General features: G+C 33.2%; 2 protein-coding genes across 2 annotated transcripts; one reads left to right on the forward strand and one right to left on the reverse strand.

The window, feature by feature from the left end:
- Nucleotides 1-4,618: 4,618 nt before the first annotated feature.
- On the forward strand, nucleotides 4,619-11,936 carry LOC124835827 (CDPK-related kinase 6-like). Its single transcript, XM_047310830.2, has 11 exons — nucleotides 4,619-5,343; nucleotides 6,984-7,114; nucleotides 7,362-7,403; nucleotides 7,550-7,658; nucleotides 7,762-7,840; nucleotides 9,823-10,119; nucleotides 10,244-10,353; nucleotides 10,478-10,582; nucleotides 10,834-10,896; nucleotides 11,176-11,343; nucleotides 11,419-11,936. The coding sequence occupies exons 1-11, from the start codon at nucleotides 4,813-4,815 to the stop codon at nucleotides 11,563-11,565; spliced, it is 1,782 nt and encodes a 593-aa protein (XP_047166786.1). The 5' UTR covers nucleotides 4,619-4,812; the 3' UTR covers nucleotides 11,566-11,936.
- Nucleotides 11,937-13,984: 2,048 nt separating this feature from the next.
- On the reverse strand, nucleotides 13,985-15,130 carry LOC124835826 (SAUR-like auxin-responsive protein family). Its single transcript, XM_047310829.2, has one exon. The coding sequence runs from the start codon at nucleotides 14,652-14,654 to the stop codon at nucleotides 14,256-14,258; it is 399 nt and encodes a 132-aa protein (XP_047166785.2). The 5' UTR covers nucleotides 14,655-15,130; the 3' UTR covers nucleotides 13,985-14,255.
- Nucleotides 15,131-15,946: the final 816 nt, after the last annotated feature.

Raw genomic sequence — 15,946 nt, forward strand, 5'->3', positions numbered from 1 at the left:
GTCTAGAGTCTAGATGTATGTATATAAATTTGTACTTGATTTTTTATGGACTTGATATTGAAATTTTTATGTTTCTAATTTGATTGAATGACATGTTTGATTCTTTTAAAATTATCTTACCTTTTTGCTTGTGTTTGTTTATTTGTCAATTCTTTCTTTTTAGTAATGATCACCTGATTGTTCTGAGTAGAGAAAGATATCATAGTGGAGCATGTGCTTGGTGATGAAAGAGTTTATGCTTAAATAAAGTATTTGGATTTATTGTTGATGTTTTACATCATTATTAGTAGTATAAAAAATCTTGTATATAAAATTTGAATTATGATTATATTTTTGGATAATTATAATCATATTATATATATTTTTTAGTTAACTATTTTATTATTTATTAAAGATGTAATTTTTACTAATAATATTAAAACTATAATTATTGGGATGCCACAGGTTTTATATTTTCTTAATTTAATTTCAAAAAATTATTACATAAGATATTAAGATTTACAATTTTCACATATTAACATAAATTATGGTAAGAGACTACTCTTGAAAATCCCAATGAGAACTTATTCTTTTATTCTTTTATTCTCTAACTTTTTTTTTTCGATTTATCTTTTCATCTTTCTCTTTTCACATTTTTTTAATGACTATATATGAAAGAACTTATGACTAAGAACAAAATTTTAATTTCTTTTATTAGTCCACGTCCTTGTAATAAATTTTTATTTTATTTTATTATAATTTTTCATAATAATTAATAATATTTTATAAAATTATATTTAGATTCATCATAATATTTTATTAGTCACGTAAATGAATTAATTAGTCCAGTCTAAAATTTTGGACCTCTATTTAAATATTGAGAAGACCAGTAATTAAATATCTGAAAATAGATTTTGTTGTGATGATATAGTCATTAGAAAATATATATTTGACAAGATATCAAGTTAGACTTGTTAAAACGAAGTAAAAAGAGTTGAACTTATTAAAATATTAATCTCGTTAAAATAAATTTTGACTTTCACGTGCATCAATTAAATAGGAGGGATTACAAACATGTATCATTGCTTATCAATTTTTAACCAGTATTTATTTTTAAAAAAATATTCATTTCAATATTTCAATTTAAATTCTGGACGATACTTATATAAGTTATTATTATTTTCTGCCTTCCCGTTGGATTAATTAATTGAAAAATAAAAAATAAAATGATTTTTATAATAGAAAATATTGTATTTAAAAAATAAAACGGAGTTTATGTTAAATTTAGTGATTACACATTTTCATGATAAGCATATTCTGTGTATTTTGATTTCATTTGTAGTACGTCATGCTTACGTTTCCATGTTGCTTTATTCCACAGATACCAAAACCGCGTTTGTTTGTTCAAACGCGTTTTCCCTTCAGTCCCTATACATAATTAATTAATTAATTAATTCATTAGCGTAACTAGGTTATGCACAGTGTTTGATCAATTTCTTTTATCAGAAAAAATAAATAAATTAATATATTTATACTAAAAAAATAAATAATTGTGAGGCTCTAACCCTAAGTTATAATGATATGCCTAAGTTTTCTGAGTTTTTTCTAGTACTAGTAGTACTGTGTCACAGACCACATTGCTGACTAACAACCACTCCATCTACTAAAATTAAAATTTGTATTAATTGATTCTTTATTTCGTTAATTTTTTGTCAATGCAAAACATATAACGTATGCAAGAGTATACTCTTCTTCAGCCTCATTCTTCATCATGTTTATATTTTGCACACCAACACAGACTATTTCCAGCGGAAAAAAAAAAAAGAGAGAGTAAGACTTTCAATTTTAAGTGATTAATTAGAACGAAACAATGAAACATTAATAAATTGTTTTTATCAACGATAATCAAAAGCATGAAAAAGTAAAGTACAATACAATAGAAATAATCTCTTTTTCTTTTCGTTGATAAAATATTATCGAATGAGAATAAATTTAAAATGTTAGATATTTTATGGACGAGGAGATTATGACAAAAAAGGAAAACACACAGTGACGATGTTATTATTAATATGCTGAATTTAAAAGTTTAATTGAAAAATGTGAATAACTAAATTTAAGAAATAACATTTAGGAGAATTAAAGAACATTTAAAAGTATAAATTTAATATAGAAGTTTACGGGGTTGGTGAGAATACAATAACTCTTAAGAACTAGGATGAAAATAAGTTATGGTAAGATTTATGAGGTAGGTTACTTTTTTTTAATGTACGTGTACTAAAAGAAGGTGACAAGTTAACTAAATTAAATTTGCCTAGAGAAAACACACTTATTTTACTTTTTTATTTTATTAATATCTATGATGAAATATTTAAATAATACCTAAGTATTTACGATAAGTTATAAACTGTTTTCACAGGTTCTTATTTTTTTAATAAGCCAGTTAAACGCAACTTTTATGACTAAGTTATGCTCTCTCAAAATATTACAGATTGAAGTTAAACTGTGATTAAATTGTTTCAAAAGTGGTCCAAAATGAATACAATAATCTATTTAAAATTTATATCATTTTGTAGTGAGACTTTTTTTATATATCGACAATTGCTCGTTATATATGCCTGAACTTATAGTACTTAAAGTTAACTGGTTCAATCTTTTAAATAAGTGAACAAAAAAAATTTAATATAGCAAATGACAAAAAATAACTAGTCTAAAATTCATTTTATCGTCTAAAATTATTTTATTGTCTAAAATTAATTTTAAAAATAAGTTCTTAAAAAAGGTTAACAAAAATTCAATTCTGTTTTATTATTTTAATTATTTTTTATTTCAACAGAGGGGATACGATAACAGTGCTTGTACCACTTTTACTTCATCTTGTACGATACTTTTCATTAATGAAACAATTAAGTTTATGTTTCGATAAATTTGTTTGTTATAATTTTGGAAGAGAAACTAAAAGAAAAATCACTAAGTTTTAATCTGACATAATAAATCAAGGTGTATAATATAAGAACTTGAGGTACACGAGAAGAAAACAAAATACATCGTTAAACAAAATCTTTTTCTATTAAAATAAATAAATATTTGGTTTACTTGTAAAACAATTTAGAAAAGGTCCAATTATAGGCTAGCGTAATTTCCAGAGACATTTTAGTCAACTCCAAACATGGAGAATATTTTGTGTTTCAGAAAAAAAAAAAAAACTTTCGGTCAAACATGCAGACCATAGAAATTAGATATAGAATAAGTAAGCACACGGAAACCATTTGCAAAATAGAATTACGTGCATGCACACAACATGTTCATACTTTTAAAATTACAACATATTCTTAAAATTAAACAAAAAAAAGCAGATTTTTTTTTTATAGAAATTCTATAGCATTAAAACTAATTTTGAAAACTTGAATTTGTAGCATTACCGTTAATGGTACTTGGTACTGGTACGTTACTAGAAACATTTATAAAAAACTTCAGTTGACAATTTCTCCAAAACGGTAGATATGTTTCCTAAAACACTTAGCAAATTTGGATTTGACGATCAAAAAGAGATCATTGCATACAATCCAAGTGTCTTCTCCCACTTCAATATTACAATAAATGTAGTTCAACAACAACAAACCCCGATTTGAATGTTCCTCTATAATCATTTATTTGTCCTAATAAAAAATAGTGACCAAAACAAAGCAATAATTGAACAAAAATGTTTTCATCCTAAGCACATAGCGTCAATGTTTTGGTGTTGCTATAAGAAAATGTTTGCATGTTTCAACACGAATAATAAACAGAACATGTTTTATCTCATTGAAAAGTCCTCGTATATTCGCCCGTTCTCCAAGGCTATTGACACTGTCTCGTTCGGTTCGGTTTATTTGACAAAAAAAAAAAACCATAGTTATTGTTTGCCAGCTTACACAGGTATGTGGACATTGCACACAACAAAATACAAACATTCAAAACGGTTTAAACTGTTGCGTCTGTACATTTTCTTTTACCCACGGTCACTTTTCTCCTTTTAAATCAACTCCCCTTTAAAAGTATTCTTTTTTTTTTCAATAAATTAACAAAACGTTTTTAGGAAAAAAATTCACTTATTTAAAACATATAATTTTTCAAATAATAACTTATAATATAGGTTGACTTTTTTAAAATTCTTATTTTTATTCTACTTTCTATTATTATTTGAAGTAAAAAAGTATTGATTGAAAGCAAAATTGTAGTAGAAAAAACCGAAAACATCAATGAATACGTTCTTTTAAAAGCTAAAACATTAAGTAATTTGAAATTGATAGTGTTAACTAATAATAGACCGTAAATTGTTCAAACTTTTATCGTTTCAAATTAAGAATGAGAATAAATAAAAGGAAAGTAAAGTAAAATGCATTTAAAAGAAATGAATTTTGTTACTGTTGAAGAAAACCTCGATTAAAGTTTTGAAGTTAAAGTCCATGTAAAATGAAAAAATTAATTTAAAAAAGATTAAAAAAGTAAGAATAAAAGATAATCTTCGGACATGTGTTATTAAGAGAAAGTGTTGAGAGTGGGAAAAGAAAAGATGAGACGAAGGTGTCGGAAAGATCCAACTAACGAAGGAAGCAATTTACTTTCGTACATAAATGAATACAGTTGGACTGTGTCGTATTAATCTTAAATTAATCCTTTCTCTCTCTCTCACCTTACAAATTTAACACTTTCCCTTTCCCTTTCTTTCTTTCTTTCCTCCTTCTTCTACTTTTACTCCTTCACCTTCTCTCTCTATACAGTGTCAATTTTCTCCGGCAACTTTGTTTCACTCTCTCTCTTGTTGACTTCGCCGATCACCGTCGCTACGCGGCCATGGGGCATTGTTGCAGCAAAAACATCGCCGTCAACAACGAGACGGTGCCCCCCGATCACCGCCCCAAGACTCCGCATTATGCTCCGCCGTCTCCTCCACCGGCTTCAGGGAGCTCGCTATCCGCCGCGACGCCGGGGAGGAACACACCGGCGCACTCGTTTTCCACCAGCCCCTTCCCGAGTCCTCTCCCACCCGGGGTGGCGCCGTCGCCAGCAAAGACTCCGGGGAGGAAGTTCCGGTGGCCGCTTCCGCCGCCATCTCCGGCGAAGCCGATCATGGCGGCGCTGCTGCGGCGGCAGGGAAAGGCGAGGCCTAAGGAAGGACCTATACCGGAGGAGCAAGGGGAGGGTGGCGGTGAGGGAGAGAGGTCGCTGGATAAGAGTTTCGGTTATGGAAAGAATTTTGGGGCGAAGTTCGAGTTGGGGAAGGAAGTGGGTCGAGGGCATTTCGGTCACACTTGTTGGGCCAAAGGGAAGAAGGGAGAGCTTAAGGGACAATCCGTTGCTGTAAAAATCATATCCAAAGCTAAGGTGAGGGGGTTTGTTGTGTTTTTTGTGATTTTTCTTTTTAATGATTGTGAAGATCGTATGATGCTTGTCTTTGTTTACTTGGAGTTGGAGATGGTGTACGTTGACCCTTGGTCAATTCAGGATCAGTTTCTGACTCTTTGCATCACTGTTTTGGAACTGGAGTTTCATGTAGTGTGTGATTAGTATTGACTGTTTGCACTTATTTTTTTTGGTTTTGGAAACTCAATTTGGGAGTCAGGTCTACTTCTTGGAAAGTAGTGACACGGGACTGATTTTGCATCATTAGTTTGAATTTTCCACCCTCTTGTAAAATATATTTTGTGTGAATTTACTGATAGTGTTATGGAATTGGAGCCTACTGAGGTGGTGGTTGATGGGCACAGGAATTCACAATGGTTTTGTTGATGGTGATCAAGGTTGCTGATTTCTGGTGTGTGGTATTGAAATAACTTTTGTTATTGTTATTTTCTAAGCTATTGCTGGGATCATAAAGGAAAATGCCATGGAGACTTTTGGGAGAATTTATGAGATTTTAAAATAGGGAATGGAAATTCGTCTCTTAAGCGAGTGATTGGTTGCGCTCAAGCACGTGTTTCAATTACTTGGACCTGAGGCAGAGCGAAGCTACGGCTCCAAACTTCTACAGTATTTCATCCAATTGATGTGATTTTAACATTTAAAGTGAATATCTGATGCCGAAACAAACATAGGTAAATTGTGGTGAAAAGGGATTGCAAATGATGTTGGTTGTAACTGGGAATTCACCTCTGTATTTCTTGTCGCTTTCTTGGGAGCATTACTCAGACTCTTGTGGAAAAGTGGCATAAATGGTTGTACGTTATGAGACAAGTAAGCGAAAGATGAATTTGCACCTCTGTAGTGTGGACAAGTTGTTAAGTTTTTCTGTATGTGTGGACTTTGACTCATCTATAGATGTTTTACATTTGTTCTATCGGTGGCCGTTAGGCTGTGGTCCAAACGGTAGAGGTTTTGAAATCACACGGATAGGGCAGCTGATATGCACAAGACCTTGTTGCCAAAGTTACTTACGTGATTGTTGAAAACTATTTTATTCTCCCCAGTTAGATCATCTGTAAATATATCGGTGCTTAATTGTAGATTAAAGGATCCTTATAGTGAGCCTGGTTATTTACTTTTTCTTCCTCCATTATGAGCCAAATTGGACGGTAGCAAATATGCTTAAAAGGAAAGGAAGGTGAAGAAGAAAATCAAGATCCTCGACAAAGGGCACAAACAGAAGCTTATTAACTAGGGATGGATGTTATAAGAATTTTTCCTTTAGTCCAAGCCCTATGAGAATCAGTTGATTTAAAAGTTTTCTTTGAGTTGCTTGGGGCCTCTTGTAGCTGATTTTTGTAGGAAAAGGACCGGAAAAAGCTGTCTCCTTTGTTCTGCACCTTTTAATTATCCTTCCAAACAATCAAATTGGAGTTTGAGAGAAATATTAATTGGTGTGGGAGAATCATGTATTGTGATGTTATGGTCATAGATTCCATAGTTTGTTTTATGCCATCCATCAACACGAATTAAGACTCAATTTCCAAGCTTTTTCTAATCTTTCCTTATCATTTATGCTTGATGACGTTGGTTACTGTAATTAACTGATTTTTACATAGCAGATGACTTCAGCGATAGCAATTGAAGATGTGCGGAGGGAGGTGAAAATGTTGAAGGCCTTATCAGGACATAAGAACTTGGTCAAGTTTTATGACGCATTTGAGGATGTCAACAACGTCTACATTGTTATGGAGTACGTGCAGAAAAAAATTGTTAACATTCCTCTCTGTCCTACTAGGACTTTATTCCTATTCCGTTCACTGCTTGATTTATGTGCATACATTTTTTAAGTTATTGGTTATAAAAGAATTAATCTCATTGCTCATAATATGAGCAGATTTTATGGCTGGTTTCTACAGGTATATACCTTAAACTGTTGAATTAGACATTTATTCTGACGCAATGAGTTTTTTTTCTTTTGTTGTTGTTGTTGTTGTCAGGTTGTGTGAGGGTGGAGAATTACTTGACAGAATTCTAGATAGGTAAAATTGAAAGGCTGTTTGCCATTTTTACCATTTTTACCATTTGTTGATATATTTTTTTTCTGTCCAAACTTTCCTTACAGCAGTTTGGTTTTTGAAAAACATGATTATAATTGGATTGTTTTTCTATTAATTATTTGTTATAGAGGTGGGAGATACCCAGAGGATGATGCCAAAGCTATTCTTGTACAAATTCTAGATGTAGTTGCATTTTGTCATCTTCAGGGAGTTGTTCACCGTGATCTAAAACCAGAGGTATGACATTATGAAGCTTGAACTACCCATAGTTATTTGATTGTGCTTTCAATAGCTATTTTATGTTTTTATAGCCACCTCTCTAATTTTTTTTGCTTTGCAGAATTTTCTATTTGTCTCAAAAGACGAGGATGCTGTGATGAAAGTTATTGATTTTGGGCTCTCTGATTTTGTCAGGCCAGGTAACATGACTAAATCAACCTACTATAGTCAGTCTCAAGTAGTATTCAAGTTGCTCAATTTCTCGTATGCAGTTTCATCCCAATCTTGGTTTTGTATATAGCTGGCATGGTCAAATTAACTGATTTAATTTGCCGGCGGATAACCATGTAGTCAAGTATCAAATGGTTCTGTTCAATATATGGTCAGCACTTTGTGAGATATTGACACTACAATGAAGGAATAGCGAGATTTTAAAATACCAAAATCCATTTGTCATTGATTTGGAATAAACATCTAAATTAAATTTCAGCACTTGTAATGAAGAACTCAGCAGGCCTGATATTTTTTAGTAACATTTGACGTGCTTGATACAATTTCAGTTTGTAGTTCCTTGAGAGTAATGATTTTAAATGACATTTTCTTGATGTAGAAATTTTGTACAATATATAGCTTTCTCTCTGTAAGTTTTATTGAGGAAATAAAATTTAGATCATCTAATCAGAGGTATTAGTAGTATTGAGCAAGGAGGATCTTTATTCATCACCATTTCTGTTCCTCTGAGGTCTTTAATTGGATTTGTTCTCCAAATTTGTGATCGTATTCTTTACAAAGCTAGTTTTTCTCTCAAGTTCAGCAATTTTGATGACTGACCACAACTGTTTTTCATTACCTTAAAACTGTTACTGGTTTTGATATAATTCATCGGGAAAATTGATGTTGAATAATTAATTTGTGTTTGAGACTGATATTTCAGAACTAGCTTAAACAGAGCTGATTGTTGAGTGGTGTAAGAGTAAAATTACTTTTACATATAAAATCAAATTACCAAATGCACAGTATTATTATAGTTTTTAAAGACACGTAGATATGAGTTAAGTTCAGTAACTATACCCTCTTGATCTTCTTTTTGGAGCTGTTTATTGTAACAACTAACTGTTAGTTTGGTCCTTCCAAAATAATTATTTATCTTATGTTGGGTAATTTATGAACAATTATAGGAGAAACCAAACACTTTTCGATTTTGTTAAACCGTGCAAACTCCCACAAAAGGCCATTTCTTCATGTGGTAAGCATGTACATGTGTTTAGGGCTTTAGAACTTCTGATTTTTGTATTATTATGTGGCTGCATAGGTTGAACTCCTCTCCTTAGCCTCTTATTTAAATGGAGAGCAAGGAACTTAATATTTTGATCACTGAATTTGTAAGTAAGCAATATCTTGTTATACACATTGGGATGATCAAATTTTTGGTCGTGGTTGAAGAAAGGCAGCTATTAAACAAACCTCTACTTTGAATATGTAATTGGATATAGTCTTTCATAATTTCATATTACTCTGCTGCTTTGGGAGCTCCTACTTGGTGCATGCACGTAAAAAACCTATGAACTGCTCTGACCCGGGCATTGAGTATGTGCATTCTGTTTTTTACTTTAATGTGTAGCATAGATATCAGAGCTTTTCAGGAATGAAAACATGTCTTTAAAAACAGAAGGATGAAAATGTGGGATGTCTTTAAACTTATATCATCTCAAATTGCATTGTCAATTTTCACTCCCAATATTTATTATGGTCCCATATTCAGTCACATTTTCGACCTTCCCATTTGTTTCTCTTACAAAGCACATTCTTAACTCCATTTAAAATCATTATTGTTTTTTCCCTTCCATTTTATATTATCGCAGATTTTAGTGATTCTAGTTTGGGAAAGAGGCAAGGGCAATAGATTAGTCATGGAAACATATTAAGAATAGAATGATTCTTTCCAACCTGTGGTCTGCACAGAAATTTCCTTGTTCAAACTCTGCTATAATTGTACAAGTTTGTCTGCCTAATGTTTTTCACTAATTTCCTGGTCTAAACGAATCTCAGAACATGCTTTAATTCTTGGTTTAAAATTACCTCCAGTGTTCAAATTAAACAGTTATCATATTGCCTTAGAATCGTAGTAGTATCCTCTAATGGATTTTTTGACTACATTCACTGACTTTTAATAAATATGCAGAGCAACGCCTCAACGATATTGTTGGCAGTGCTTACTATGTTGCACCTGAAGTGCTCCATAGATCTTACAGTGTTGAAGGAGACTTGTGGAGTATTGGGGTTATATCGTACATATTGTTATGTGGAAGTAGACCATTTTGGGCACGCACTGAATCAGGAATTTTCCGGTCTGTGCTACGGGCGAATCCTAACTTTGATGATTCACCTTGGCCATCAATATCACCAGAAGCTAAAGACTTTGTGAAGAGACTTCTGAACAAAGACCACAGAAAAAGGATGACTGCTGCTCAAGCTTTAGGTATGCTTCATTTGAATTTTTTGCCAGACCTTGTTTTACTAAATAAGATGTTGCTTGTGTTGAAATTTTTCTAAATGTTATTCTTTGAATCTTGCTAATAGAGAGTTTCCTATATATTTTGCAGCTCACCCATGGTTGAGAAATGAAAAGAATCCCATTCCTTTAGATATCTCGATTTACAAGTTAGTAAAGTCATATGTGCGTGCCTCACCTTTGAGACGTGCAGCATTGAAGGTAGTCACCTGTTATGCTGCCATTAAAACAAATGCATATTATGTCCTCCCCTCCTTTGGTGCGGGTAGAGGCCAATAGGACAAGAATAATGTTGTCTGTTTTACTTCTACTTATATTAATACAGGCCCTCGCGAGAGCATTGACGGAAGATGAGCTATTCTACCTCAGAGCACAGTTCAACCTCTTGGAGCCTAAAGATGGCTGCGTTTCGCTTGAGAATTTTAGAGTTGTAAGTTCATGGGTTTTTGCACTTTTATTCCTTTTTTTTTTTTACTTTAAGGTATGTTAGCATATTAAATAATGAATGATATACAGTGCTATTATATCTGTTAACTGTATATAGTGTAAATATGTTATACTCTAGTGTTTGCTACATTAAATTAATCAGCCTTAGGTTAGTCTGTTATAGTTTAAACTTTGTTGTTGGTTTCGTTTGCTGTTGTTTCCAAATATCTTAACTGAAGTATAAAAAAAATACAGGCTCTCATGAAAAATGCAACTGATGCCATGAAAGAATCAAGGGCCCCTGACATTTTAAATCTGGTGAGTATTCTTTGATTTGCAATTCAGAAGTATCTTCCTGCTCGCTTCCTTCTGACATTTTAGTAGCCGCTTTGATCGCAGTCTATCATGTACTGATCATTAAAGAAAATAGGGACAGGAAGGAATGTATAATTGAATAACTTTTACAGAGCAAAATCAAGCGTATCGTCTGATCAGTGCCACCATTATTCATAATAATATCTATTTTATTTATCACGAAAGTGCACTGTTTTATTTGCGTTCAATGCAAAATCTGAAATGCTTATTTCTTGAAACAAGATGGAGGCACTCTCCTATAAAAAAATGGATTTCGAAGAGTTTTGCGCTGCTGCTATCAGTGTATACCAGCTGGAAGTTCATCCAGAATGGGATAGAATTGCCACAACGGCTTTTGAATACTTTGAGGAGACAGGAAACCGAGTCATTTCTGTTGAGGAGTTGGCTCAGGTTCGTAAATTCTTGTGTTTTTTTCTGTCTTTTAACCTGTTTAATAACCCACTAACCTTTTGATAATGTTTTCAGGAGATGAACTTGGGTCCTTCAGCTTATTCTTTAATGGGTGATTGGATCAGAAAATCTGATGGAAAACTCAGCTTGGTCGGATATACAAAGTTTTTGCATGGTGTCACAATGCGTAGTTCAAATACAAGACACCGACAGCTAGTATAACGAAAAGGGAGATTCGATTATTATTATTGTTATTATATTATTATTATTGTTATTATTATTATTATTATTATGGTAATATTTGTTGAAATTAGTTTGTGTCTTTTTTCTTTCTATAATTTGAATCGAAAGGAAAATGGTACGAAGGGTCTAAGCAATTTTTTGGGGGATTTTGGGGAGTGGATAATGGAAAAAACAGAGCTAACATTGTTTAGTTTGTCATGTGATTTGCGGTGCAAAGCAAAAATCTCCTATTTTACTTGTGAGCCAAAAGGCCACACTTGCTTTCTTGTAAGATATCGTGTGAATATTAAAGACGGATCTATTTGGATGAACTTCCTCGTATGGTAGTAATGTCGCACTTTGTTTTTGAAGATTGAGGTAGAGAAATACGACGGTGAACTTGGGTCAATTTCTTACATGTATTGTGAAAACAGTATTTGGTTTCAAACGATGTACATATCTGGTTTTAGTATTGCTAAAATCACGACGTAAATGGATTAGAAAATAATTGTGCAGCTATTAGGATTTTGGGACTTGTTTCACACATAGGGTGAGGAACAGAGAATATGAACATAAAAACAAAAAATGAGTTAGAATTTGGAAACCCCCTAAAGATAGAGACGAATTGGAAGTTAACGCCTACCGAACTAAAGTTTATCCAGATTGCAAAGTGTGACTGGGTCTGGTTTGTGATAACTAACAATAATGTTACGTCATAATTGATTAAGAAAGAATAATATAAAATAGAAATAGGATGCAGAAGATGCCAAGTTGATGAGTGAGAAAGTTGGGTTTCCCATGGATTACCCAGTCTGAACAAGTAAAAAGCTGTTAATTGCAGAAAGGCACTAACCCAGATTGGAATTGGCCAACAAAGATGGACGCAGACTGCTTGAATAAATGTTCACGAGACATGCCAGACAGCAACTAATTTGGGTAGGTCTATATGGTGCCAATCATAAATGAAAATAATATATTCCTTTTATAATAGAATATATAAATACAGGGAAATTATAAAATCGTAAAAATAGCGTTGTTCAGGAACATTACCTCTAAGGAGTTTCGGATGATGTATGACCTCACGTACTTTATCCAAATCCTTCATCGTTAGTTTAATACAAACCACTTGACATAGTTGTGTATTTTAACGAGATGACTAATCCAAAGTCTGCGCTAAAATTACAAAGTTACTAAAATTTTAACTGCTAGATTTATTTTCAAATTTCAATCATTTCGTGTATATCAGAAAAACCTAATCTACATTTTAAAACGCTCCTTTTGTTTACAAAGACGGAACTTTGATCAAATATTCCTTTATTCCATATCTCATTGTCATCAAATTCTCCAATTCAAGAATGACACAAAATTTTGCAACACATATTTAACGCGTGAGTTAATTGTTCATGTATGAACATTTGGAAAAATAGAATTGACGACAAGATATAAGTAACTTAATCCGAACCGATTAAAAAAGTATTCATGTAACAAGTGTAAACATTTTATTTGCAAGTATGAACGAGGCAAAAGAGGAGAAAATTTCCACGAAACACAAATCTGGCTGGCTTACGCTCTTTGAAATAAAGACATTTAATTTAAAAAATTAGCCAACCAAGTGTGATGACTTTTGAAAGCAATCGGTGAATACCCACAACCTCAAAACCCGATTATTATTTTAAAAACGTGATGATGAATTTAGAAGATGAATCGATTGTTCAAAGTCAAGATCGCCCTCATTCATAGGAAAATAAATATGATCATTGCGATTGTTGACCCCATGCTTAAGAATAGAATTTGCAGGTACACAGCACTTTGCTTTGTGATGGCACAACAACAAGACTTTATATAATTATGTTCTCTGACAAAACTCTCATGCAGAGCTACCAAAATCCTTGTTCTCTTCAAATTTTCTCATCAAGTAATGGCAAGTGTGCACGCCAAATCTCTTTAAACTAAAACCGCTCACCAAACTTAGTTTACAGTTCCTAATCACAAACCATACATATTAAAACCCCACAATATACTCGATTACTACACAGAAAAAAAGAAACCTCAATTATTATATCTTTAAAAGCAAGACCTCAATTTTTTCTGTTCATGGGGCCCTCTCACCCATGTCCTCTTTCAGCCACAATTATCACATAAATAAACCAGATCTCAGATTTTCTTAGTTAATAAAAAGAGTTAAGGAAGGAATATGAAAAAAAGAAAAAGTCTTCGCAAACTCATCTTTGTTCCATATTCCCACCGTGTCTTTCACGCTTCCCACGTCCAACAAACGAACAGCTATGTGCTTTCTTTTATCTCTTTTTTTTCTAAATGAAAAAAAAATGATGATTAAGGGCATCTGTATGTATATCTGCGTCAATTTACTTCGTTCACATTCCAAGTAAGATTGAGAGAAGAAAAAGAGAGAATGAAATACACTCATCGATCACATCATATATATCAAATCAGCGTATGTATATGTGATTGTCATTTAATTTTACACAGATATTAAACAAATGTACCAAAAACAAAAAAAATCATGCAAATTGAGATCCAAATTGTTCGTCGTTGTCACATCATTAAACCAACACCACATTCTGGTGTTGCGGAGAATCAGAAAACAATAACAAAAGCAAAAATAAACAAGACATGTACATGATGATTTTAATTAACGTTGGTAGAGTAATATTAATCGATTGACAGAATCAAACTTTGAAGCACCAAGCAGGGTGGTGGTGGTGGTGGTGGTGGTGGAGGCATTTCTCCCTGTCGATGATGCCTTGGACGGTGCGGAAGTGCTCGACGTGGCACGGGATGGTGATGGGGCCTTTCTGCTGGAACCCGTATTCGTCTTCGGCTTCCTTCAGCAACTTCATGAACAGTGGGTGGTTCATGTACATGACAGGGATAACAAACCTCTGTTGCTCCTCCCCTTGCCCTACCAACACCGCCAAACACCCTTTTGGAACGTCCTTCAGGTCCTTCTTCTCCTGTTGGTGGTGGGGAAAGTGGAGGTGAGGAATGTGCAAGTGAAAGCTCATGTGGTAATGATGGTGGTGGTGGTGTTTTGGAGAGTTGTGATGATGATCGCTGAGAATCCCCATATGGAGAAAGAAAAGAACGAAGCTAAAAGACAAAGATCAAGACCAAAACCAAAACCAAAACCAAAACCAGAAAAGCTGGAGTCTTTAGCTAGAAGTTGATGAGGTTATAAGAAAACGAGTGAGAAAGGCCAGGGATCAGAAGAGGATATGGCGAGGTTGAAGAGGGTGAGGGAAGAGTCGGTGAGAGATCTTGGGATGTTGCTCATGATAAGAATACCCACATAACAAAAAAAAAATGAGAATGAAGAGGATTTGGAAAAGAAGAGGAAGAGGTGTATATATATGTGTGAGGGTTTGAGGATTTGAATGTGAATGTGAATGTGTGTTGTGGTGGGGCAAATGATTGTAGGGTTTGCTTACTGTGTACACAAAGATTTGTTTTGTAGTATAAATCTAGAGAGAGAGCCCAAAGCTTAGGAGAGTAATATATCTTTTTCTGGTTTGGATGATAGGGACAGTGAAGGTGACTAAATTTGATTGGATGCTCATGTGGCTAGTTAGGGCAAGGTAAGGATATATTCTGTGTGATTAAAGTTAAAGAAAATTGCTTGTTTCTTTTTTAAATTTGATTTGAGTCACAGCTGGAAATTCCAAGGGCTGGCATGCTGAATGTTGTCATATGCGTGGCTGAAAAGAAACACGCACAAGATTTGTAATTTCAATTGTTGTTGTTAGCGTTGTCGTTGTTACTGTGATTATGATAATAGTAATATGATCCGATTGACTTGGTTTATAGCGAAGACTTTGCATTGCATAGAATGAAGAATGAAGAATGAAGGAATGAAGAAGGAATGAAGAAAGCAGAGTGAGGCACACGTCACCCTTATTCGCGATGCAAGAGACCCTTCCAACGTCTTCTTCTTAATCCCGTTTCCGTTCGGTTCTTTTCCGTTTTCTATTTTTTTATCTCCCCCCAATCTTTCTTGACTTTTTCTTTTTTTAATTAATCAAACTCTCTCTCTCTCTCTCTCTCTCTCTCTCTCTCTAAATTTCCAATATATTATATACTCTTTGTTACTTTTCAAGAAATAAACAATTCTGTAAAGTGGTTATCCACATCCCTTATATTTTAAATTGAAGCTAAACGGTTAAAATATGGTGAATGCGTATATATAATATTATTTTTTTAAGTATTTCTTTTTTAAGTAATTGAAATCAAATTCAGAAATGGAATAAAAGAGAGAAGATTATGCTTACGGGGAAAGATAAAAAGGATGATAGAGTGTGATATACTTCATGCATATTTTGTTTTACTGATTTTAAGAGGTAAAATAGTGTATATGAATCTCCAA

The sequence above is a fragment of the Vigna umbellata genome, chromosome 2, assembly GCF_029865625.1.
Source record: "Vigna umbellata cultivar VRB3 chromosome 2, Vumbellata_1.0, whole genome shotgun sequence".
NCBI classification, from domain to species: domain Eukaryota; kingdom Viridiplantae; phylum Streptophyta; class Magnoliopsida; order Fabales; family Fabaceae; genus Vigna; species Vigna umbellata.